Raw genomic sequence first — 27,236 nt, forward strand, 5'->3', positions numbered from 1 at the left:
AGTCCCCAGAAAGGTTGAACATAAAGAGGTCTATAGTAAAACACATATAATCAAATTGTCAAAATCAAAGAAAAAGAATTTTTTTTTTGAGACAAAGTCTTACTGTCACCCTCGGTAGAGTACCATGGTGTCATAGCTCACAGCAACCTCAAAATCTTGGGCTCAAGTGATCCTCTTGCCTCAGCCTCCCAAGTAGTTGGAACTATAGGTGATCACCACAACAGCTGGCTATTTTTAGAGACCAGGTCTCACTCTGGCTCAGGCTAGTCTCAAACTCCTGAGCTCAAGCAATTCACCAGCCTTAGCCCCTCAGAGTGCTAGGATTACAGGCGTAAGCCACTGCACACAGCCTCCTGTTACATTTTAAAGGGGCTCACATTTCTCAGATAGGAAGTTTTTTTCTTTCTCATCATTATATAAGATTTTAGCTCTTAGTTAAAATATTATATAAACAAGATCTCTGAACTACTGCCTTGAAAGACAGATACTTTGTTTTTTTTTTTTTTATTAAATCATAGCTGTGTACATTAATGCAACCATGGGGTATAATGTGCTGGTTTTATATACAATTTGAAATATTTTCATCAAACTGGTTAACATAGCCTTCATGGCATTTTCTTAGTTATCGTGTTAAGATATTTATATTTTACACCTAGTAAATTTCGAGACAGATACTTTTGAACTGAGGCCTCTCCTGAGTGAAGGGCACAGGATGTATTAATACACTTCTCCTTGTTTTTCTCTTATTCTGACTTTTGTTTTCAGGAGAGCATGTCAACTAAGAATCTATGAGGAAAAGAAAAATAATTATATTTTCTTCCTTATAGCTTTGGATTTATGAACTGTGCTTTTGATTTCACATCACATCAGGCTCCCCTTTACCTAGTCAGGGAAATTATAAAATATGACTAACCTCTGACCAATATTAGTTTTGATGCAATAAGAATATCTCCTCAACTTTGCAGATAAATTCTAGAATGTTCCATTTTACAATACCATTCCTGAATAAAGTCCATAGGTTTTATGTTATTTACTATATTACCCTTAATATTTAAGTCATATTCATTCAACCAGACTTTTGCTTACTTCCCCAGACACTGATCAACAGATGTATTATGGCTTGCATAAAATAAGTAACTAATATTAAGATTGGTTAAGGAGCACTTAATTACACATTTAATTTAATTATGGCTCACAGATAAAATTCCTTAGTTTTCTATTTTGCATTCAAGAATGAATAGGGGCGGCGCCAGTGGCTCAGTGGGCAAGGCGCCGGCCCCACATATCGAGGGTGGCGGGTTCAAACCCGGCCCCGGCTGAACTGCAACCAAAAATAGCTGGGCATGGTGTTGGGCTCCTGTCGTCCCAGCTACTCGGGAGGCTGAGGCAAGAGAATCGCTTAAGCCCAGGAGTTGGAAGTTGCTGTGAGCTGTGTGATGCCATGGCACTCTACCCGAAGGGCATAAAGTGACACTCTGTCTCTACAAAAAAAAAAAAAAAAAAAAAAAAAAAAAAAAGAATGAATAGGAATCAGAGACATTTTATGTTAGAAACCAAAGACAAGATTTGAGGATTCTAGTCAAAGTTCTCTTGCACTTGTTTTCCATATGTTTCTCAATTCCTCTTTTACTTTCTTCTATGGCTTTCATTGGAAACTTTAGTTGAAACTGTGACTTCCTCTTTTGAAGTATACTTAATATTGGAAATCTTTTAGTCTTATCAGAGTGTGTAGTAGCAACATGTCTCCAAGATCTGGTCTCTTTGAATGAAGCCACGTCTCTGGGTAACATCTTCAGGGAGAAAGATACAGGAAGTTCCTGTACCTTCTGAACACAGGGAGCCCACATGATGGTTCAAGAAGGGCAACCTCGAGGTAGAGGTGAGCATTCCTTTACTCAGTATCACAAAGAAAAGTAGAAGTGTATGATGAGATGATAAGAGTCATCCAGAGATAAGAGGTAGACAATGAACAGATTGAAGGCCTAAGGATTGGATCAGCATAATAGACTCAGGAAATAAAGAGTAATGCCTTAGAGACAGAAACAAATACACATTTTTTGGGGGTGGGAGTTTATAGTAGATTATATCGAAAGTTTAGGGAAACTGGAGATTTACACAGTAGAATGCAGTTAAAAAATTGATTATTAGATACCATTGTTCTTAAAAATCCTTTGATTATTTTTGAAATTCAAGCAGCAGTATTTTTTCAAATTGCCATGGCTTACTTTTTGTACTCTTTCCTTATTCTTTTAGAAGAAAAAATTCTCCATTTTTTAATGCATGAAAGTTTGACTTTAGCCTCAACCCTTTGAATATCCATGAATGGTATTTTTTAATCTTTATTAAAAATAATATAGATATATAATAGTCATACATATTTATGGTATACATGTGATATTTTGATATAAGTGTCAAATGTGAAATGATCATGTTTGGGTAATTGGGATGTCCATCACCTCAAATATTTATCGTTTCTTTGTGTTGGGAACATTCCAAATCTACTTTTCTAGTTATTTTGAAATATATAATAAATTATTGTTAACTGTAGTTGTCCTATTGTGCTATTAAACACTAGATCTTTTTCCTTCTATCTAATTGTATTTTCGTACCTATTAACCAACCCCTCTTCTTCAAAAATTTCATGTTAATATGAGTGTATATACAATTAGTTTACGTAGTTTGGCTTTTAAGGTTAAATTCTGAGTATAGTTGTGTCTTTTACCCAGGAACTGTTCCATAGACCTGTGCAATGTACCTGTTGGGTGGGAACTTACCTACCACCTTCCTCTCCTTCCTGCTACATGAATGAATGAATTATTTTCAAGAAGGAAACCCATTTTTATTTTAAATTTTCATTTATTCATTTATTTATTTTTGAGACAGAGTCTCAAGCTGTTGCCCTGGTACAGTGCTGGGGTGTCACAGCTCGCAGCAACCTCAAACTCTTGGGCTTAAGCTATTCTCTGGCCTCAGCCCCCCAACTAGCTGGGACTACAGGAACCCCCCACAATGCCCGGCTATTTTTTTTCGTTGCACTTGTCGTTTTAGCTGGCCTGGGTTGGGTTCGAACTCACCAGCCTTGGTGTATGTGGCTGATGCCTAGCTGCTGAGCTACAGGCGCTGAGCTGGAAACCCATTTTTAAAATATTTTCATTTAAAAAATAAGCATGTGTCTGGGAAGCCGAGGCGGGTGGATGACTTGAGCTTAGGAGTTTGACACCAGCTTGAGCAAGAGCAAGACCCGTCTCTGAAAGTAGCTGGGCATTGTGGCAGGTGCCTATAGCCCCAGCTACTCAGGAAGCTGAGGCAAGGGGATTGTTTGAGCCCAAGAGTTTGAGTTTCCTGTGAGCAATGATGCCATGGCACTCTACCAAGGGTGACCAAGTGATACTCTGGGAGAAAAAAAAAAAAGAAAGCATGTGTTCAGCTATACTTCCCCCACCCCTCTGGCAGAGAACATATTTCTGTTATTTTAATTTGGGAAGAATGTACTGTTTCTGACAGCATGAAATGCAAAATATTTTTTGAAATGGAAATTTTTAAGTTTTTTTTATCATCATCGTACAGAATTGTAAGCACTATGAATGAGAGATTAATAAAGGTCATTAAGCGCACAACACTAATTACTGACCAGCTAACGTTATTGTTTCTTCAGTAGTTCTCCAGCGAAAACTCTTGAATTTAATATTCAGCAGTGTAATCTCTACATATACTTTATATGCATAAGAGCTTTTCTTTACATAATTCTTTAGATTTTACTCTTCCTATTTTCATTCTGAAACTCAGTTTTACCCCAAACAATAATTACCATATTAACTTTGTAATGGACAGTTCTATGTAGCCCAGCAAAGCAGCCCTACACCATCAGGCTCTATCCATCCAGAACTGAGGGAAAACAGGGTTGGTCATACCAGTTGAAAAACAAATCTGTCTCACACAATTTGCCAGTGTGTAGATTCAGTCTAAATTCTGGTAACGAAATATATGGATTTGTAGCTATATATTTCATCATGATTTCAAAAGTAGTCAAAAGGGGGTTCTTCACAGCTTCACTTGGCCTGGCTGAAGCTGAAGACTTTGCAACTTCATAGCCGGACCCATATTGCCAGTGATTTTCAGTTTTTGAAGGAAGGCCGACTGAGGATTCATTTTACCAGTCATTAAAGCCAGTAAGTCAGAGTCAGCTATGGTGATTGTGCGGTCAGCCTTCTTATCTGAGTTAGGAAGCTCTGATACTTTGCTGTTCTTCACCCTTTTCCCAGGACCATCCTTCAACTTGAAGGCAAAAATACCACTGATTTTCTTCACAAATGATTCCACTTCCTCTTCAAGCTTCTTTTCAACCTGCTTAAAGACAAAATTGCCTTAAATTCATCACCTGGAGAGAAGTATGGAGATTCCTCAAAGAACTAAAATAGACCTGCCATTTGATTCTGTGATCCAATTACTAGGTATCTACCTGGAAGGAAAAAAAAAGACAATTTACTATAAGGACATTTACAGTTAAATGCAGGGTTAGAGCAGCCTCAATTTGATGAGTTCTAAAAGAACTGGCAGCTTCAGGAAAACTCATCCAGTACAGTGTTACAGCCACAACTCCTCCAAGGCCTGAATTATGCTCCCCCTACTTGAATTTAATTGAATTTTTCTCTCATGTGAACATATAGTTGTTACTCTTCTAGTTTCACATTAGAACTGAGGACATGTGATGCTTGTTTTTCCTTTTTTTTTGAGACAGAGCCTCAAGCTGTCGCCCTGGGTAGAGTGCCGTGGCATCACAGCTCACAGCAACCTCCAACTCCTGGGCTCAAGTGATTCTCCTGCCTCTGCCTCCCAAGTAGCTGGGACTACAGGCGCCCACCACAATGCACGGCTATATTTTTGGTTGCAGCCGTCATTGTTGTTTGATGGGCCAGGGCTGGATTTGAACCTGCTAGCTCAGGTGTATGTGGCTGGCGCCTTAGCTGCCTGAGCCACAGGCACCAAGCTGATGTTTGTTTCTCAATTCTTGTGATACTTCGCTTAGGAGAATGTTTTCCACATCTATCCAGGTTGTTCCAAAAGATATAAAACATCCATCTTTTTTATGGCTAAATAGTATTCCATGGTATACATATATCACAATTTATTAACCCAATCAAGTGTTGAAGGGCACTTGGGTTGTTTCCACATCTTTGCAATTGTCAATTGTGCTGCTATAAACATTTAACTGCAAATGTCCTTGTGGTAAATTATCTCTTTTTTTCTTTACAGTTAGATACCTAGTGATTGGATCACAGGATCAAATGAATGGTCTATTTTAGTTCCTTGAGGAAATCTCCGTACTTCTTTCCATAGAGGCTATACTAGTTTGCAATCCCACCACTAATTCTTTTTTTTTTTTTTTTGTAGAGACAGAGTCTCACTTTATGGCCCTCGGTAGAGTGCTGTGGCGTCACACGGCTCACAGCAACCTCTAACTCTTGGGCTTACGCGATTCTCTTGCCTCAGCCTCCCGAGCAGCTGGGACTACAGGCGCCCGCCACAACGCCCGGCTATTTTTTGGTTGCAGTTTGGCCGGGGCTGGGTTTGAATCCGCCACCCTCGGCATATGGGGCCGGCGCCCTACTCACTGAGCCACAGGCGCCACCCCTCCACCAATAATTCTTGAGTGTTCCCTTCTCTGCAAACTCACACGAGCATCTGTTGCTTTGGGACCTTGTGAAGTGGGTCATTCTCACTGAGGTTAGGTGATATCTTGAAGTGTATTGATTTGTATTTCTCTGATGAATAGGGACAATGAGCATTTTTTCATGTGTTTGTAACCAACCCTTCTTTATCTCTCTTTCCCTACTACCCTTTCCAGCCTCTGGTAACCACCATTCTATTGCTACTGTCTATGTCATCAATTCTTTTTAGGTCTCTTGTGTGTAGTAGGAATGAGAACATACTACCTTTTTCTTTTTGTGCCTTCCTAATTTCACTAAACATGTCATCCTCCGGTTCCATCCATGTGTTGCAAATGATAGGATATTGTGTTTTTTCATGGCAGAATAATATTCTGTTGTGTATATAGAACACAATTTCTTTATTCATTCATCTGAAAATGGACACTTATGTTCATTCTGTATCTTGGTTATTGTGAATAGTGCTGCAATAAAGGTGGACATGCAGATATCTCTTTGATATCTCTGGAAAAAACAAAATATTAATACAGAAGGATATGAGAAATGAGAGACAAAGTTGTGTTGTGAGAAAGACAGGAAATCAACAGAAGAATGTAATATTTAAGAAGAAAGAACAAGGAAATGTAAATAAAAGTCAGTGGAGGATGAGTTTTGCATAGAATGTTTTGGCTTCAGAGATACTACCTAGTCATTTATTCTGAGAGATTTTTCAAGCTCTCTTCTTGCTTGAAGTTTTTAATTATTCTGAAGCTTTTCATCTAGTTTCTTCATTGCTCTTAAACTTCCTGGGGATTCTGGTTCCCTGGCCCTCTGGTAATTGCAGTTGTGGTATTGATCTTGCAGAGAAAGGAGTCTACTGGTCTCTGAAGTTCTGGTCTGTTGCTGTGATTTCCATCGTACTCCTCAGTACTTGTTTCATCGTGAGTTGTGTGGGTAAGTTCTTCACTGAGGTATGTTTCCCTGGTCCTTTTCCCTCACATATTCTGTAAGGATTTCCTAGGGTAGGTTCTCTTTTACCCTTTTAATATGTTGGCTCTTACTTGGAATGCTACACTTTTTTTTTTATTTTTTTCTCCTCTCTTTCTTGCTTTTCCTTTATGTTTTGATAACTGACTCTTGTAGATTTACTTAGTCTCATTAGCATTTTATGAATCATAGCCCTATATGTACATGTTACTCATTGTAGCCATCATTTATGAGATGTGACAATTAAGTTTGCAAACTCATTCTCGAAAATGTGCTGCATACCTCATTCCCACATGTCACTGAAGTCATCATTGAAGTACTCCCCTTGAGAAGATATGCACCAACACCACTGCCTAGTCCACTCTTCAAAGCAATTTTGGAACTCTTTTACTAGAATGGCCATCAGAGCTGTTGTTGTACAGCACACGAAAACAAACAGCGCACACACACACAAAAAGCACAATAATAAATGCCACTCAGCAAGACACCACCACTCATTGACCTGAATACAGTTGTGAGACATTGATATATCGAGGTTATGAAACCTTACCAAATTGTTTGTGCAGTGCTGGGAATGTAAGTGTAGAGTGGCAAGTTTTCAAACTTAATTGTCAGACAATGATAGCTCTGATGGTCTTTCCAGAAAAAGAGTCCTAAAAGTGTTTTGAAGGATGGATTAGGCACTGGCATTGGTGCACAGCTACCCAAGGGAATTGCTTCAAAGTTGACCATGATGATATTCAGCAATGAGATTTGTAGCACTTTTCTAGGATGAATTAATGAATGATGAATTGTCAGACCTCATAAGACACCATCTTCCAGGACTGGGCCTGCTAATGATCATGTGTTCTCTAGTCACAAAGCCTCTCTACTGGCAGTCCAACTCTCTACTATAACTGCTTTTATAGTGGTCATACTTTAGATTAGTGCCTTTGATTCATGTTGGAACCTTTTCCAATATGAGAAAAAGCTATTAGAGTGAAATAATGGAAATAAAGAGAATAACATATTTCTTCCCTATTTCATTTGCATCCAAATACATATCTCAAGTTAGTTGTATGAGAGTTCTCAGAGAACTTTTTGCTTTCTAATCTACAGACTGGTCCTCTATTCACTGACTAGGTGATTGAAAGTATTGAATTTTCCGGGAGGAAGTGAAAGTGACTTCCTATAACAAATAGATCATGGATGCAGTTCTCTGGAAGATGTAAATAAATCTCATAGTGTTTAGCAAAACACAAAAAATCATCACCAAAATTAGAATTTGATTTGCTTTTCATAATTAAGTGGAAGAGAGAAGGGGACTTAAGAATAGTTATTTCATGAATTAAGAAGCAACAGAAATTCAGAATCCCAAAACACATGCTAAAAGAAAGATAGAAAGGTTCGACTGTATTGAACTTTGTAGTAGTAGCACACAAAAGAAATGAGTGACGATCAGGTCAGGACCTGAGAGAGAATAGGTCTTGTTCAATGTGTACATTCATGAACATAAAAATTTATTTTGAAACTGCCTCTATAAATATTTAAAGTCTCCCTTTGTTTGTTATTTACCCCGTATGTTTATCTGTGGCTATCTACTTTTAGAATATTTAGAAAACATCAAAATAACCTGTGTGCTTGCTTCCAGCTTATTAAAATTAAGAGAAAACAGACATTCAATGAGTCAATAAATATCTATTGATGACTATATGTCAGTCACTACCCTAGGCATTGATAATTGATGTAGAAAACAGAATCTCTGCCCTGGAATATGGAACTTAAATTCTAGTGAGGAAAAGACCAAAAATACATGGGCAGACATATAAAGAAACAAGTAATATAAATGAATACGAACAAGTAATAATTCTGTAAGGTCTTTATTGGACTTGCTTAGAAAAAAGAGTGGGAATTAGAGGTAGGCTGGTGTGGGGCAGATACAGAACATAAGGCTCTACAGCAAAAGATTGATGGACACTAATCCTTCTCCTTTCCAGTGACTTACCATTTTACATATGGCAGAACTGACAAAAGGCTGTCTGAACTACACACGTCTCATTCAAGTCTAACCTGCTTCAGTGAAGGGACAAGGGTGACAGGTAAAGCTTTACAATGCTTAACTAGACTTACTCTTTTTTCAGAGAGGGAATAGCACTGAGCTCAAGATTGGTGTGTTCTATTGTGTGTATATGTATGTGCACAAACATATGCATTTTATTAAAGTCTCTGCTTGGATATCTTTATGACTTCTCTAAATTTCCATGTTAATATCAGACTCCAGGTATGCCCCCAGAACAATTCCTTCTTCAGACTTCTTGAGCTCAGTAAATACTACCAACCTACACACATGTAATTTGCTCAAACCAATCCTGAAAATTATTAATAATAATTTTATGATTTTTGTATTCTCTTCACCCTTTATCAAATGCATAAATTCTCTCTTGGATATATAAGGATCCTTATATATATACCTACCTCCATTCCAAGTACCAGCTTTATTAATGGTCAGGAAGAGACAGCTCCCTTCCGAAATATGCTCCTGGTAACTTCTTATGGAGAGGTGGGAGAGTTGAAGATCAAGGTCTGCTTCACATAACGTCTAGTGAAAAAGCCAAAAAGAAACAATGTACATGCGCATAGTGGTCTTCATGGTCTTAATCCATCCAAGTAAAGAAATATAATCCAGATAGATGTCAGACTTTTGCTTTTTCAGGAACTAATTAATTCACTCCTCTGTTTTCATGGAGAAACTCAGGAGAAGTGAAGAGAGGGCAGAAGTTTCTTTGAGGTGCTGGAATTTTCTCTTTCTAGGTATTGGTAAGAGCATGCGTGAGGATACAAAAAGTGCTTTCTCTACTCTCCCTGAGCTAAATTAACTCCACATCATCTGACATAGAGACTGTAAATTACAACCTAAAATTATGGCTAAGTAGGCTATTCAATACAAATAATCCAAGTTACAGATAAATTTATATGATAAAATAAAATTATTTTATATAATACCATATCAGCAAATGAAAATGATCAAATTTTAACAATGTCCTCATTTCCTTGCTTTTTCTTTTATCTTTCTTTCTTTTTTTTTTTTTGAGACAGAATCTCTGCTCTGTAACCTTGGTTAAAGTGGTAGAGTGGTATCATCATAGTTCTCTGCAACCTCAAACTCCTGGGGTCAGGCGATCCTCCTGCCACCACCTTCCATGCAGCCGGGACCACAGGTGTGCTGCACACATTGTTTCTACTTTTGCTAGAACACTCTTCCAAAGGCTGGACCTGAACTCCTGACCTCTAGTAGGAGGTCCTGGACCCCCCAATCTACCTGCCTTGGGCTCCCAGAGTGGTAGGATTACAGGTGTGAGTCACTGCACCCAGCCAAGAAATGATCGTATTAAAATGAAAAATGAAATAAAAATAAATCTCCAAACAAAATTTCCATTGTGTTTACAGTTTAAGAAAATTGAAATTCATACCATATCTTCTCCAATTTTTTTCAGTTGGAGTGTTGAGATGTTCAGTTTCATAGATAAGAGTTCCTTTAATAGGCCTGTACTCTGCCTAGATCAGTTTTCTTTGGACTGTTTTGCTTGTCAACTTCCAAAAGGATTTTCAAAATGGGTATACCCTCTTACACAATATAATTTAATATTTAAACTTCTTCATCATGCTATAAAAGCAGGGGCTTTCATTTCTGAAACATTGCAAATACTGAATTTAAAAACCCAAACTGTTATGTCTTTTAAAAATATATTGCTTATGTGTGAATATCATTACAAAGTGTTAATATCCACTATCTAGCAAAAAAGAATATAAATATATTCTACTTAGCAGTTGGACATTTTAAATCATTCTTCTATCTCCTTTAATTAATATTTACATCATACTTCCCCCATCTTCCAAAATATATAGATAAGTATATTTAATATTTTAATTTCCTGTGGACCATTAGGCTTTGAGTTTTACAAAATTTGTTCTGAATTGACTTATTTTTAAAACTATTAGCCAGATACCATATTTAAAACATGACAAATTTATTAGACATTTTGGTAAATCATTAGTAATAGAGTAAAGATCTACTGGAAGTCTACCAGTTAATGAGATGAGTGGAGCTTTTAAAAATGCAATCAAATAAAAGTATAATTGGATAATATTATTGGTTGCACGAGATAAATTTCAACATTAATTCTACTCCTATTTTGCAATTTAATGACAAAATTGGTAAAACTTCCTCACCTGAATATGTTTATAGGGCCTGGGAATGGTGGCTCATGCCTGTAATATTAGCATTTTGGTAGGTCAAAGCATGAGGATCACTAGGAGTCAGGAGTTCAAGACCAGCCTTGGCAATAGCAAGACCTGCCTCTACAAAATAATCATCATCATCATCATCATCATAGGGCATGGTGGTGCAGGCTGATATTCCCAGCTGCTTAGGAGGCTGAGGCAGAAGTATCACTTGAGCTCTGGAATTGGAGGCTGAAGTAAGCTATGACAATGTCACTGCTATTCAGCCTGGCAACAGAGCAAGACCTTGTCTCAAACAAACGAACGGATAGGGATATTAAGAGCTTTGTTAGAATATCACCCAATTTTTGGAATTCTTTCAGAATTACATGCCTAAGATTACATAGTAATCTATTATTAAAAATTACTTGTAATGGTCTGTTAACTAAGAAATGGATTAGGTTATTTTGCAGTGTTGTTGCAAACCAAGACTAAAAAAAGAAAAAAATAGCATAATTTCCAAAAGACTTGTTATTTCTCAGTTGGTAGTCATTTGCTTTCTCGATTTCTGGGATATATGCCAAAAAAATTAATAAGGCTTATCAAATAATTATTATTTACATCTGTTAGTTTTTACATGTACAAAGAATACTTTGAAAGCAGACTGTTATCCCCAGAACGGATTGTGAAAATAAAATTTTTTTTTTTTTTCACTTTGTGAAAATAAAATATTAATGTCAGTATACCCTTTTGACAAATGTTTTTACTGGTCACAGCTTTCAATATTTTTGTCAGCCTAGGGGCTAGAGAGTTCAGATATTGAACTTATGACAAATATTTGGCATATGCAACTTAATTGGCAAAGTCAATCTGTACCACCAAAATAACCAAATTAGATTTTTAAAATTCAAATTATGTTAATAACACTTTGAGAAATATTATAAAAACAGATTGTTAATAATGAACAGAATACATAATTAAGGTATTAATATATTTCTTTATTTTTATTTCTTTATTTTTTTTGAGACAGAGTTTCACTATGTTGCCTGGTAGAATGCTGTGGTGTCACAGCTCCAATTCTTGGGCTTAAACGATTCTCTTACCTCAGCCTCCCAAGTAGCTGGGAATACAGGCACCCTCTACAAAGCTCAGCTATTTTTTTGGTTGTAGTTGTCATTGTATTTTTTTTTAAGAGACAGAGTCTCACTTTGTTGCCTTCGGTAAAGTACCGTGGCATCGCACAGCTTACAGCAACCTCCAACTCTTGGGCTTAGGCGATTCTCTTGCCTCAGCCTCCTGAGTAGCTGGCACTACAGACGACCACCACAGCGCCTGGCTATTTTTTTGTTGCAGTTTGGCAGGAGCCGGGTTTGAACCTGCTATCCTGGGTATATGGGGCCAGCGCCCTACTCAATGAGCCACAGGCGCTGCCCATGTAGTTGTCGTTGTTGTTTGAAAGGCCTGAGCTGGGTTCAAACCCGCCAGCTTCGGTGTATGTGGCTGATGCCCTAGCGGCTGAGCTACGGACACAGAGCCAAGGTATTAATACATTTCTAAAAGCAGCCAGTGTTCAAATGATATAGTTTATTTTATTCATGTAACAACACGACAAAAGGAAGAATAATTCTCTAGATTTTAAAAAATCACTTAATATACAACAACGTAACAACATAAAAATAAATAAAACAGAGCTATATTTAATAACCTGGATGAATCTTAGAAATGTGGAATGAAAAAATTAGCCAAAGATTACATATATTATAATTTACAAAAATTCAAAGCTTGATTATTTAGGCATACATATATATGTGCTAAAATTATGTATAATCAAAATATGTTAGTGAATTTATATATTGCTTGCTATAGATGTCTTTAATCCTGGGAGGTGGCAAACTGGTACCTCTGAAGAGAAAAGAGAGAGAACTGATAATCATTTAAGGCTGAGTGCCTGATACTGTGTGGAAATTAATAACATTTATTGAGTGATTAAAATGCTTTACACATAGTAAGGGATTAAATCTTACTATGAAGTTGGCACAATTATTATGTTCATTTTAAAGATAAGATTATTGAAGCTCAGGGAGGTTATGTAAATTGCTCAAAGACATAAGTAGTAAATGATGGAGCCAGGATTCTAATGAAGTATAATATTCTAGTTCTTATAACTAACTGTTAAGTTATTATTTATAAAACCTAAGGCTCTGTCTATGGCTGGCCCAAGTCTGTTAAGCAGAACATCTGTGTTAGTCATTTAAAACCCCAAGAGGACTTGGTGCTTGTAATATGTAAGGGCCATGAAACAATGGAAAAAAACTGCAATAGTGACTTTTTATAAAAACAGAGGAATTTTGCAGGTAAACAGTAGTAAATATTGAGGACTTAATTTTTTGTTGTTGTTGTTTTGTTTTTTAGACACAGTTACACTATATTGCCCTCATCACAGCTCACAGTAATCTCAAATTCTTGCGCTTAAGCGATTCTCTTGCTTCAGCCTCCCAAGTGACTGGACTACAGGCGCTCGCCACAACACCCTCTTTGTTGTTGTTGCAGTTGTCATAGTTGTTCAAACCCGCCAGACCTGATGTATGTGGCCAGCACCCTAACCACTGAACTATGGGCACCGAGCCTTGAGGACTTAATATTAAAGAATGTTTATTTACAGTCAATTCTATGGCCTCAAATTATACAATTCATAGAACAATAAAAATTTGAGAATTAAAAACCATTTCCAGAAACCAGCCACATGTCCTTGAAGTTTTATATGTCTAGAACATGCTTCTTTATTCTTATTTGTCTGATCTTGCACTCACCCTTTTCCTTCACATAACACAGAAAAAGTCTGGGGATGTTGCCCAAGTATGTGGAAGTCATTTGGTTCCAGCTGCTACCTCATTTCTACTCAATACAATGTTTGGACGAAGAGTGAGCAGAACTGTGTTGAGATGGGGGCACATTTGGTTGTGATCAATACAGAAGCAGAGCAGGTACTTTTTTATTTTTCTTTTAAAGATAATATTGTAGAAGATTAATTTTTATTTAAAATATTTTAATTGTGGAAAAAATATTTTAAACATTCTTAAGTGTTCAGTTCACTAGTACTTACTATCTTCACATTTTCGTGCAGTAGATCTCTAGAACTTTTGAATCTTGTAAAACTGATACTCTCTCCATTCATCGAACAACTACCAATTTTCCCATTGCTGAAGGTCCTGGCTATCATTGTTCTACTATCTGTTGCTATGAATTTGACTACTTTGGGTGCCTCATATAAGTGAAATTATGCAGTATTTGCCCTTTAGTGAATGATTTATTTCATTTAGCATAATGTCTTCAAGGTTTATCCACATCGTAGCATGTGACAGGATATTCTTCCATTTTAAACCTGAATGTTTTCTTTTTGTTTTATTTGATTTTTTTCCAGATCTATTGAGGTGTGATTGATAGGTAAAATTTAAAGTGTACAATGTGATGATTTAATATGCATATGTATTGTGAAATGATTAATCAAGGTGATTAATATGTCTATTAATTCAGATAGTTAACTTTCTTCCTTTTTTGTGATGACAAGACTTAAGAAATTCCATTTCTTTCCATTTATTTGTTGATTGTCATTTAAGTTGTTTCCATTTCATGGCTATTGTGAATGATGCTGCAATAAATATAGGTGTGCAAAGATCTCTTAGAGATTCTGCTTTCAGTTCTTTTGGATATATATCCTCTGGTGGAATTTATGGATCATATGATAATTCTATTTTTGAGTTTTTGAGGAACTTCCATACTGTTTCTTTTAGTGGTTGCACCATTTTACATTTACATTGCCATTAGGAGTGTACGAGGGTTCCACATCTCCAATGCTTGCTAATTTTTTTGGGGGGGGGGTGGCAGTGACAATCCTAGTGGGTATGAGATGCTATCTCTTTGTGGTTTTGATTTATATTCCTTTAATGATTGATGATGCTGAACTTTTTTTTTATATGCTTGTTTGTCATTTGTATATCTTCTTTGGGGAAATGTCTGCTCAAGTGCTTTGCCAACTTTTTAATTAGGTTATTTCTTTTGCTGTTGTTGATTTATAGGCATTTTTAATATATTCTAGATACTAACCCCTTATCAGATATATGATGATTTGCTAAGATTTTCTTCCATTCCATAGTCTGCTATTTCACTAGTTGATTATTTCCTTTGCTATGCAGAAACTTTTAAATTTGATGTAGTCCTGTTTGGTTAGTTTTGCTGTTGTTGCCTGTGCTTTTGGTATTATATACAGTACATTACCAACTTCAATGTCATGAATACTTTTCCTTACATTTTCTTTTAGGAGTTTTACAGTTTTAGGTCTCATGTTTAGGTCTTTGAAATGTTTTGAGTCAATTTCTGTATATGGTTTAAGGTTAAGGGTATAACTTCATTCTTTGGCATGGAAAGGTTTAACTTCTCTTTTGTTTTTGGATATCTAGTATGCTAAGCACTATTTGTTGAAAGATCATCCTTTCCCAATGTGTGGCCTTAGCACCTTACCAGAGATCATTAGACCATACATATGTGAGGGTTTCTTTCCGTTGTTTTATATGTCTGTCTTTACGCTAACACCATAAAGTTTTGATTACTGTAGCTTTGGAATATATTTTGAATTCAGGAATTGCGAGGCATCCGACTTTACTCTTATTTTTGAAGATTATTTTGGTTATTCAGGGTCCCATGAGATTCTGCATGAATTAGAATTTTTTACTATTTATGCAAAAATGGCATTGGGATTTTGATAGGGATCACATTAAATATGTAATATGGACATTTTAACTTTATTAATCTTATCAATCCATGATAATGGGATGTCTTTCCATTTATTTATGTCTTCTTTGATTTCCTTCATCAATGTTTTATAGTTTTTGAAGTAAAACTCTTTGGTTTCCTTGGTTAAGATTTTTCCTAAGCATTTCTTCTTCTTTTTTTTTGGCCAGGGCTAGGTTTGAACCCGCCACCTCTGGCATATGGGACCGGCGCCCTACTCCTTGAGCCACATGTGCCGCCCCATTTTATTCTTCTTGATGTCATTTTAAATGGGACTCTTTTCTTAATTTCCTCTCAGATTGTTTGTAATTAATGTAGAGAAATGTTACTGATTTTTGTATGTTGATTTTGTATGCTACAACTTTGCTGAATTTATAAGTTCTTTTCCTTTTCTTTCTTTTTTTTTTTCCTTCCTTTGCTGGCAAAGTATGAATTTATTAGTTCTAACAGTATTTTTTTTTTCTTTTTCTTAATCTTTTAAGTTCTCTGTAAACACAGACAGTTTTACTTCTTACTTTCTGATTTGGATGATTTTTATTTTATTTTCTTGTTTAATTACTCTGGCCAGGATTTCCAGTGCTAGGTAAAAAAGAAGTGATAAGTATGGGCAGCGCCTGTGGCTCAAAGGAGTAGGGTGCTGGCCCCATATACTCGAGGTGGTGGGTTCAAACTCAGCCCCAGCAAAAAAAAAAAAAATAAGTGATAAGTAGCTAGGTGCAGTGGCTCATGTCTATAATTCTAGAACTTTGAGATACCAAGGCAGAATGATCTCTTGAGGCCAGAAGTTTGAGACCACCCTGGGCAACATAGGAAGACCTCATCTCTTAAAAAAAAAGGGGGGGGGGAATGATAATAGCAATTCTTGCCTTGTTTTAATCTTAGAGGAAAAGCTTTCAGTTTTTCACAATTGAGTAGGATGTTAGCTGTGGCCTTTTCATATCTGGCTTTTATTATGTTGAGTTTATTTTCTTTTTATCCTTGCTTGCTAAGTGTTTTTGTTAGAAAAGAATGTAGAATTTTGTCAAATGGTTTTTATGTATCAATTGAGATAATTGTTTCATTTTTTTCTTTCTTTTTTCTAAATCACATTGTTAATGTGGTTACTACATTGATTAATTTTTATTTTATTTTTTTTAGACAGAGTCTCATTATGTCACCCTTGGTAGAGTGCAGTGGTGTCACAGCTCACAGCAACCTCAAACTCTTAGGCTTAAGCAATTCTCTTGCCTCAGCCTCTCAAGTAACTGGACTACAGCTGCCTGCCACAACACCTGGCTATTTTTTTTTTTGCAGGTTTTGGCCAGGGCTGGGTTTGAACCTGCCACCTCCGGCATATGGAGCCTGTGCCTTACTCCTTTGAGCCACAGGCACCGCCCACACCTGGCTATTTTTTTGTTTGTTTTTGTTGTTGTGATTGTCATTGTTTAGCTGGCCAGGGCTAGGTTCAAAACCCCCAGCTTCGGTGCATGTGGCTGGTGCCGTAACAACTGTGCTTACAGGCACTGAGCCTGATTGATTTTTATATGTTAAACCATCTTTACATTCCAGAAATAGATCCTACCTGGTCATTACATATAATCCTCTTAATATATTACTTAATTCAGTTTTGCAGTATTTTTGTTGAGGATTTTTATATCAATAGTCTTCAGACATATTAGTCTATTGTTTTCTTTTCTTGTAGTATCTTTTCTGGTTTTGGTATCAGCAAAATTCTGGCCTCTATAAAATGAGTTTGGGCGGTGCCTGTGGCTCAGTGAGCAGGGCGCCGGCCCCATATACCGAGGGTGGCGGGTTCAAACCCGGCCCGGGCCAAACTGCAACAAAAAAATAGCCGGGCGTTGTGGCAGGCGCCTGTAGTCCCAGCTACTCGGGAGGCTGAGGCAGGAGAATCGCCTAGGCCCAGGAGGTGGAGGTTGCTGTGAGCTGTGTGACGCCACGGCACTCTACCGAAGGCGATAAAGTGAAACTCTGTCTCTACAAAAAAAAAAAAAAAAAAAAAATGAGTTCATAAATGTTCCCTTTTCTTCAATTTTTCATTGTGTTTTTGGAGAATTGTGTTAATTATTCTTTAAATGCGTGGTAGTCACCAGTGAAGACTTCTGATTCTTGGCTTTTCTTTGTTGTACAATTTTTGATTACTGATGTAATTTGCTTGCTAGTTTTTGATCTATTTGGGTTTTTATTCCTTTATGATTCAATTTTGGTAGGTGATATGTTTTTAGGATTTTATTGTTTCTTCAAAGTTATCTAATTTGTTGGTATATAATTAGTTCCATTAGTCTGTTATAATTCTTTTTGATTCTATGACATCAATTGTAATATCCCCTATTTCACATCTAATTTTAGTCATTTGCATCTTCTCTCATTTTTCTTAGTCTTTTCTTAGATAAGTGTTTGCAAATATCTTATTATTGTGGTGCTATTTCTCCTTTCACTTCTATTAATGTTAGCCTTATATATTTAGGTTCTCTGACATTAGGTGCATATACTTATAATACTTATATCTTTCTTTTTTTCTCTTACAACAGGTTTTTTTCACTTAACTTGACCCTCTTTAGCTTTTTTTAAAAAAGGGCAGGTCTAGTGGTAATATATTCTCTAAACTTTTATCTGGGAAATTCTTAATTCCTTCATTTTTGAAAGACAGTTTTTCCAGATACCATTTTCTTAGGTGGCAGTTATTTTTCTTTCACTACTTTGAATGTATCATCATAGTCCCTTCTGGCCTGCAAGGTTTCTCTGAGAAATCTGCTGATAATTGTGGGAGATCTCTTATATGTGATGAGTGCTTTTCTCTTGTTGCTTTCAACATTCTCTCTTTTTGACTTTTGACAGTTTGAGTAAATGTGTCTCAGAATGAATCTTTTAGGATTATTTCTGGCTAGAATTGAGCTTCCTGAATTCCTGTTTTATCTTTATTCTTTTTCTAGAACTCCCATAATGCATAAATTGGTCCGCTGGATGGTTTCCACATGTCCCTTATGCTCTCTCCGCTTTCATTCATTCCTTTTTATTTTTGTTTCTCTGAATTGGTAATTTCAAATGACTTGTCTTCATGTTCACTGATTCTTATGCTTGATCAAGTCATCTGTTGAACCTCTCTAGCAAAATTTTCAATTCAGTTATATTATTTAGTTCTAAAGTTTCAGTTTGGTTTCTTTAAATAATTGTTCCTGTTCATTGAAATTCTCACTGTGTTTGTGCATGGCTTTCTGAATTTTGTAGTAGTCCATCTGTGTTCTCTTTTAACTCGCTGAGATATTTAAGATAGTAATTTTGAAGTCTTTGTTGAATTATTAATAAATCTCTATTTCTTTAGGGAAAGATTTATGAGATTTATTTTGTTTCTTTAATTTATCTTTGTTTCCCTGTTTCAATGCATGCCTTCAGATCTTTTGTTGAGATGTGTGCATTAAAACCTTCTCTTCATCTAGTGTTGAAGATGTTTTATTTGTTTTTTTTTTCTTTGGTAGAAACAGAGTCTCACTTTACCGCCCCCAGTAGAGTGTCGTGACATCACAGGACTCACAGCAACCTCCAGCTCTTAGGCTTAGGTGATTCTCTTGTCTCAGCCTCCAGAGCAGCTGGGACTACAGGCACCTGCCACAATTCCTGGCTATTTTTTTTTGTTGTTGTTGCAGTTTGGCTGGGCCTGGGTTTAAACCTGCCACCCTCGGTATATGGGGCCGGTGCCCTACTCACTGAGCCACAGGCGCCACCCTGAAGATGGTTTTATACCGGGAAAACTGGCTATAGATTTTAGGCATTGTTCAAAATATTTCTGATGATACCTCTTTTCTGCACATGTGTGTGGACATTGTGATGGGCACCTTTAGTCCCAGCTACTTGGATTTTGTTTCTTTAATTTAGCTTTGTTTCCTTGTTTCAATGCATGCCTGCAGATCTTTTGTTGAGATGTGTGCATTAAAAACACTCTCTTCACCTAGTGTTGAAGACTGGTTTTATATAGAGAAAAATATTAACCAATCATGCTGGCTATAGATTCTAGGCATTGCTCAAAATATTTCTGGTGATACCTCTTTTCTGCACATGTGTGTGGGCATTGTGGTGGGCACCTTTAGTCCCAGCTACTTGGGAAACTGAGGCAAAAGAATCACTTAAGCTGGAGAGTTGGATGTTGCTGTGAGGTATGACACCATGTCACTCTACTGAGGGCAACAAAATGAGACTCTGTCTCAAAAAAAAAAAAAAAAGAAAAGAAAAGAAAAGAAAAAAAGGAAAAAAATTGATTTCAGTTTGCCTCAAAAAAATTACCTATAGGAAAATGATCTGGACATATCTAAAGGTATTTTAGAAGCCCAATTGGAAAGTTGTGAGTAATTATGTTTTATGAAATAAATTCACTATAGTTAAAATCTAGTGAGCTCTTTTTTATGTTTAACTTCTAAGTAATTTAGTACTTCTTAGGGAAGGCATAGTTAGGAGAGTAGAGAAACAAATTTGTATTTTAGGAGACCAAATGTAATTTTACTGAAAAACCATCAGAAATAAAAATGCAACACATCTGTATTACTCACGGTGCTCCAGAGAAACTATATGTATATACATATACACATATTAATACATAGATACATATGTTTTATATATACACATGTGGAGAGATTATGAAGAATTTGATCATATGATTATGGAGGCCAAGAAGTACCATGATCTATTTGCAAGCAGGAGACCCAGGAAAGTCATGATATAACTCCAGTTCAAGTCCAAAGCCCTGAGAACTAGGAGAGCCACTGGTGTAAGTCTTAGTGTAAGGGCAGTAGGAGACTTATTTTTCAGCTCAAGCAGGTAGGAAGGCAGGAATAAAAAAAGGATAAATTCCTCCTTCCTCTGAATTTTATTTCATTCAGTCCCTAAACAGATTGAATTATGTCCATTCACATGGGGAGGTCAATCTACTAATTTGCCCATTAATTCAAATGCTAATCTCATCCAAAACCATCCTTGCAGACACATTCAAGAATAATGTTTAATTTGGTCATCCCTTGGCCTAGTCATGTTCACACATAGAATTAATTAACCATCACAACATTGAAAATAAAACAATGATGGAAAGCACAAAAAATGGATTTATGTACATATAAAACAATTCTGTTTCTTGGTAAAAAAAAAAAAAAAAAGGATGAATGACATTGTTTCTGAGATTGGAATGCATGTGTTAGGAATCTCTCCATCCTGCAATGATGTTGCTGTTTTAGGCCAGTACCTCTGCTTGGTGTGCCATTATGTGACTCCTTGTACCCTGTGTTTTCTTCTAAAGAATGGCTCTCAAGGCTATCAAGAACCCTTAGTCTGAACAATATGGAAATTCCAATGTCTATGATTTCTTCTTTTTCTTCATGCAGAATTTCATTATCCAGCAGCTGAATGAATCATCTTCTTATTTTCTGGGGCTCTCAGATCCACAAGGTAATGACAACTGGCAATGGATTGATCAGACACCTTTCAAGAAAAATGTCAGGTGAGTGCACACATAAATTCAGGAACCCTCGGGCTTAGAAAAATTTTATTAGCAGTGACTATTAATGTTAATAATTATAACAATGATAACAGGACCTAACATGTATTAAGCTCTTATTAAGTACATGTATTATCTCAAACTTCTTAAAATCATCTCTCTGTTATAACTAATTTTACAGATGAAAAATTGAATAAATTGTCCAAGACAATAAACAAATAAATGATAGCTTTGTAATTGATGGATTTATGAGGTTCAGGGTACTGCTTTGATATACAATGTGAAATGCTTACACTGAAGGAACATATTGGGCTGCAATAAACCATCTAGTGCAAATGTCTTTGTTGTAAAATAATGTTTGATCATCTGGGTATATACCTAGTAGAGGAAGTGCAGGATCGAATGGTAGGTCTACTTTTAGTTCCTTGAGTGTTCTCCAAATTTCTTTCCAAAAACGTAAAAATATTCTCCCAGGTCAATTTCTTCAAGTGCTTTCCCTGCACTCTCTTCTAGTATTTTTATAGTTTCATGTCTTAAGTTTAAATCCTTTATCCAGTGAGAATCAATTTTTGTTAATGGTGAAAGGTGGGGGTCCAGTTTCAGTTTTCTACGGGTCACCAGCCAGTTCACCCAGCCCCTTTCTCCCATTGAATATTTTTGATAGGCTTGTCAAAGATTAAATGATGATAAGTAGCTGGGTTCATCTCTTGGTTCTCTATTCTGTTCCATAAATCTACCACTCTGTTTTTGTGCCAGTACCATTCTGTTTTGATCACTATAGATTTATGGTATAGTCTGAGGTCTGGTAGCGTGATTCCTCCTAATTTGTTCTTATTTCTGAGTAATGTATTTACTATTCAAGGCTTTTTTCTGATTCCATATAAAATGAAGTACTATTTTTTCAAGTTCTTTAAAGTATGACAATGGTGTTTTAATAGGGATTGCATTAAATCTGTAGATTGCTTTGGGTAGTATGGACATTTTAACAATGTTGATTCTTCCCAGCCACAAGCATGGTATGTTTTTCCATTTGTTAACATCTTCAGCTACTTCTTTTCTCAGAGTTTCATAGTTCTTTTTATAGAGATCTTTCACATCCTTTGTTACATAAATTCCCAGATATTTCATCTTCTTTGGCACTATTGTAAAAGAAATAGAGTTCTTGACTGTATTTTCAGCTTGACTATTGGTGGCATATATAAAAGCTATTGACTTGTAAGTATTGATTTTGTATATGTGCTGCTGAAGCGAGCACAAAATATTGATTTTATATCCTGAGATGCTGCTGTATTTTTTGATCACTTCTAAGAGTTTTGAAGTTGAGTCCCTGGGATTTTCCAGGTATAGGATCATATCATCAAGAGTGAGAGTTTGATCTCCTCTGACCCTATTGGGATGCCCTTGATCACCTCTTGCCTGATTGTGATGGCTAAGACTTCCATTACTATGTTGAATAGCAGTGGAGACAGTGGGCATCCTTGACTCATTCCTGATCTGAGTGGAAATGTTTTCAATTTTACACCATTCAATATGATATTGGCTGTGGGTTTGCTGTAGATGGCCTCTATCAGTTTAAGAAATGTCCCTCTATGCCTATTTTCTTAAGTGTTCTGATTGTGAAAGGGTGCTGGATATTATCAAATGCTTTTTTTTGTAGAGACAGAGTCTCACTTTATTGCCCTTGGTAGAGTGCTGTGGCATCACACAGCTCACAGCAACCTCCAGTTCCTGGGCATAGGTGATTCTCTTGCCTTAGCCTCCCAAGTAGCTGGGACTACAGGTGCCTGTCACAATGCTTGGCTACTTTTTTTGTTGCAGTTTGGCTGAGGCTGGGTTTGAACCTGCCACCCTTGGTATATGGGGCTGGCACTCTACTCACTGAGCCACAGATGTTGCCCTATCAAAGGCTTTTTCTGTGTCAATTGAGAGAATCATATGGTCTTTGTATTTTATTTTACTGATGTGATGTATTATATTTATAGATTTGCATATGTTGAACCAACCCTGTAACCCTGGAATAAAACCAACTTGATCATGGTGTATAATTTTTTTAATGTGTTGTTGAATTCTGTTTACTAAGATCTTATTGAAAAATTTTGCATCGATATTCATTAATGATATTGGCCTATAATTTTCTTTCTTTGTTGGATACTTTCCTGGTTTGGGTATCACGGTGATATTTGCTTCATAGAATGTGTTGGGAAGTATTTCTTCTTTTTCTATGCTTTGGAAAACATTGTATAATATAGGTACTAGTTCCTCTTTAAAGGTTTGGTAGAATTCGGATGTGAAGCCATTTGGTCCCAGACTTTTCTTTTTTAGGAGATTTCATATTGTTGATGTTATTTCAGTGATTGATATAGGTCTGGTCAAGATTTCTAATTCTTTCAGGTTAAGTCTAGGAAGGTGGTGTGCTTCTAGTTATTGGTCCATTTCCTTCAGATTTTCATATTTCTGGGAATAGAGATTTTTGTAGTAATCATTGAGGATTTTTTGAATTTCTGAGGTGTCTATTGTTATTTTTCCTTTGTCGTGTCTAATAGATGATGTTAGAGATTTTACTTTTCTATTTCTGGTTAGGTTGGCCAAGGTTTATCAATTTTGTTAATCTTTTCAAAAAATCAACTTTTTGTTTTGTTGATCTTCTGAATGATTTTTTTTTGTTTTCAATGTCATTTAATTCTGCCCTGATTTTGGTTATTTCTTTTCTTCTTCTGATTTTGGTTATTTCTTCTTCTGGGTTTGAGGTTGGAATGTTCTTTCTTTTCCAGTTGCTTCAGATGATCCATTAAGTTGTTGGCTTCCTCTTTTTCTCTTTTCTCGATGAAGGCTTCCAATGCTATAAATTTCCCTCTTAGGACTGCCCTTGCAGTATCCCATAGGTTTTGATAATTTGTGTCTTTATTACCATTTTTCCAAAAATTTGGCGATTTCCTTCTTTTTTTTTTTATTGTTAAATCATAGCTGTGTACATTAGTGCAATTGCCTGTGCCCATTCTAAGATGCACCATAGATGTGGCCCCACCCATTACCCTCCCTCCACCAAAACATCCCCCCTCCCTTCCCCTTCCTTGGCCCTTTCCCCATAGTCTTGTGCTATAGTTGGGTTATGGTCTTCATGTGAAAGCTATAATTTAGCTTCATAGTAGGGCTGAGTACATTGGATACTTTTTCTTCCGTTCCTGAGATACTTTGCTAAGAAGAATATGTTCCAGCTCCATCCATGTAAACATGAAAGAGGTAAAGTCTCCATCTTTCTTTAAGGCTGCATAGTATTCCATGGTATACATGTACCACAATTTGCTATTCCATTCGTGGGTCGATGGGCACTTGGGCTTCTTCCATGACTTAGCAATTATGAATTGGGCTGCAATAAACATTCTGGTACAGATGTCTTTGTTATATTGTGACTTTTGGTCTTCTGGGTATAAACCTAGTAAAGGAATTACAGGATCGAATGGCAGGTCTATTTTTAGGTCTCTAAGTATTCTCCAAACATCCTTCCAAAAGGAACGTATTAGTGTGCATTCCCACCAGCAGTGTAGAAGTGTGCCCTTTCCTGCACATCCACGCCAACATTTCTGGTTTTGGGATTTTGTTATGTGGGCTAATCTTACTGGGGTTAGGTGATATCTCAGAGTAGTTTTGATTTGCATTTCTCTGATGATTAAGGATGATGAGCTTTTTTCCATGTGTTTGTAGATCTTGCGTCGGTCTTCTTTAGAGAAGTTTCTCTTCAAGTCCCTTGCCCACCCTGAGATGGGGTCACATGTTCTTTTCTTGTTAATACGTTTCAGTTCTCTGTGGATTCTGGTTGTTAGACCTTTATCAGAGGTATAACCTGCAAATATTTTCTCGCATTCTGAGGGCTGTCTGCTTGCTTTACTCACTATGTTCTTGGCTGTGCAGAAGCTTTTTAGTTTGATCAGGTCCCAGTAGTGTATTTTTGATACTGCTTCAATTGCCTGAGGAGTCCTCCTCATAAAATATTCACCCAGGCCTATTCCTTCAAGAGTTTTCCCTGCACTTTCTTCAAGTATTTTTATAGTTTCATGTCTTAAGTTTAAATCTTTTATCAAGTGAGAGTCTATCTTAGTTAATGGTGAAAGGTGTGGGTCCAGTTTCAGTCTTCTGTAGGATGCCAGCCAGTTCACCCAGCACCATTTGTTAAATAGGGAATCTTTTCCCCACTGAATGTTTTTAATTGGCTCGTCAAAGATCAAATAACAGTAAGTAGCTGGAGCCATCTCTTGGTTCTCTATTCTGTTCCAGACATGTACTTCTCTGCTTTTGTGCTGGTACCATGCTGTTTTGATCACTATGGATTTATAGTACAGTCTCAGGTCTGGTAGCGTGATTCTTCCTGCTTTGTTTTTATTGCTCAGTAATGTTTTGGCTATTCGAGGTTTTTTCTGATTCCATATAAAATGAAGTATTATTTTTTCAAGATCTTTAAAGTATGACAATGGAGCTTTAATAGAAATTGCATTAAAGTTATATATTGCTTTGGGCAGTATGGACATTTTAACAATGTTGATTCTTCCCAGCCATGAGCATGGTATGTTTTTCCATCTGTTAACATCTTTGGCTATTTCTTTTCTTAGAGTTTCATAGTTCTCTTTGTAGAGATCTTTCATGTCCTTTGTTAGGTATACTCCCAAATGTTTCATCTTCTTTAGCGCTACTGTGAAAGGAATAGAGTCCTTGACTGTTTGTTCGGCTTGGTTATTATTGGTATATATAAAGGCTACAGATTTATGGGTGTTGATTTTGTAGCCTGAGACATTGCTATATTCCTTGATCACTTCTAAAAGTTTGGTAGTAGAATCCCTAGTTTTCCAGATATACGATCATATCATCTGTGAAGAGTGAAAGTTTGATCTCTTCTGACCCTATGTGGATACCCTTGATTGCCTTTTCTTTCCTAATTGCAATGGCTAAAACTTCCATTACAATGTTAAAGAGCAATGGAGACAATAGGCAACCTTGCCTGGTTCCTGATCTAAGTGGAAATGATTTCAATTTAACTCCATTCAATACGATATTGGCTGTGGGTTTGCTGTAGATGGCCTCTATTCGTTTAAGAAATGTCCCTTCTATACCAATTTTCTTAAGTGCTCTGATCATGAAGGAATGCTGTATATTATCAAAAGCTTTTTCTGCATCAATTGAAAGAATCATACGGTCTTTATTTTTAAGTTTGTTTATGTGTTGAATTTCATTTATAGTTTTACGTATATTGAACCAGCCTTGAGACCCTGGGATAAATCTGACTTGGTCATGCTGTATAATTTTTTTGATGTGTTGTTGGATTTTGTTTGTTAGGATCTTATTGAGTATTTTAGCAGCTATATTCATTAGTGATATTGGTCTATAATTTTCTTTTCTTGTTTGGTCTTTCCCTGGTTTGGGGATCAAGGTGATGTTTGCTTCATAGAACGTGCTGGGTAATATTCCTTCTTTTTCTATATTTTGGAAGAGGGTTAGTAGTATAGGTACTAGTTCTTCTTTAAATGTTTGGTAAAGCCATCTGGTCCTGGGCTTTTCTTTTTAGGGAGATTTCGTATAGTTGATGCTATTTCAGAACTTGATATAGGCCTGTTCAACATTTCCACTTTGTTCTGGCTATTCTTGGTAGGTGGCGTGCTTCCAGGTATTGGTCGATTTCTTTCAGATTTTCATATTTGTGAGAGTAGAGTTTCTTGTAGTATTCGTTAAGGATTTTTTGAATTTCTGGGGGGTCTGTTGTTATTTCATCATTACCATTTCTGATTGATGAAATTAGAGATTTTACTCTTTTTTTTTTCTGGTTAGGTTGGCCACAGGTTTATCTATTTTATTGATCTTTTCAAAAAACCAGCTTTTGGATTTATTGATCTGTTGTATAGTTCTTTTGTTTTCAATTTCATTTAATTCTGCTCTGATTTTGGTTATTTCTTTTCTTCTGCTGCGTTTGAGGTTGAAGTGTTCTTCTTTCTCTAGTTGCTTGAGATGTTCCATTAAGTTATTGACTTACTCTCTTTCCATTTTCTTGAGGAAGGCTTGCAGTGCTATAAATTTCCCTCTTAGGACTGCCTTTGCAGTATCCCAGAGGTTCTGGTAGTTCGTGTCTTGATTGTTGTTTTGCTCCAAAAATATGG

At 36.5% G+C, this 27,236-nt stretch overlaps 2 protein-coding genes across 2 annotated transcripts in view; one reads left to right on the forward strand and one right to left on the reverse strand.

The window, feature by feature from the left end:
• The first annotated feature begins 1,739 nt into the window (after positions 1-1,739).
• The window catches only part of CLEC6A (C-type lectin domain containing 6A), a 41,978-nt gene continuing 16,481 nt past the window's right edge, over positions 1,740-27,236 (forward strand). Inside the window, exons 1-5 of the mRNA XM_053557737.1 lie at positions 1,740-1,879; positions 6,510-6,599; positions 8,609-8,710; positions 13,665-13,816; positions 20,984-21,099. Of these exons, the coding sequence (XP_053413712.1) occupies positions 1,846-1,879; positions 6,510-6,599; positions 8,609-8,710; positions 13,665-13,816; positions 20,984-21,099 (494 nt within the window). The 5' untranslated portion in view covers positions 1,740-1,845. The remainder of the gene's footprint in view (positions 1,880-6,509; positions 6,600-8,608; positions 8,711-13,664; positions 13,817-20,983; positions 21,100-27,236) is intronic.
• LOC128562613 (sterol carrier protein 2-like) lies at positions 4,042-4,612 on the reverse strand. Its single transcript, XM_053557738.1, has 2 exons — positions 4,480-4,612; positions 4,042-4,364 (listed from the first exon to the last, which is right to left on the reverse strand). Exons 1-2 carry the CDS (start codon positions 4,571-4,573, stop codon positions 4,042-4,044), a joined length of 417 nt encoding a protein of 138 aa, XP_053413713.1. The 5' UTR covers positions 4,574-4,612.

The sequence above is a fragment of the Nycticebus coucang genome, chromosome 12 (genome assembly GCF_027406575.1).
Source record: "Nycticebus coucang isolate mNycCou1 chromosome 12, mNycCou1.pri, whole genome shotgun sequence".
NCBI classification, from domain to species: domain Eukaryota; kingdom Metazoa; phylum Chordata; class Mammalia; order Primates; family Lorisidae; genus Nycticebus; species Nycticebus coucang.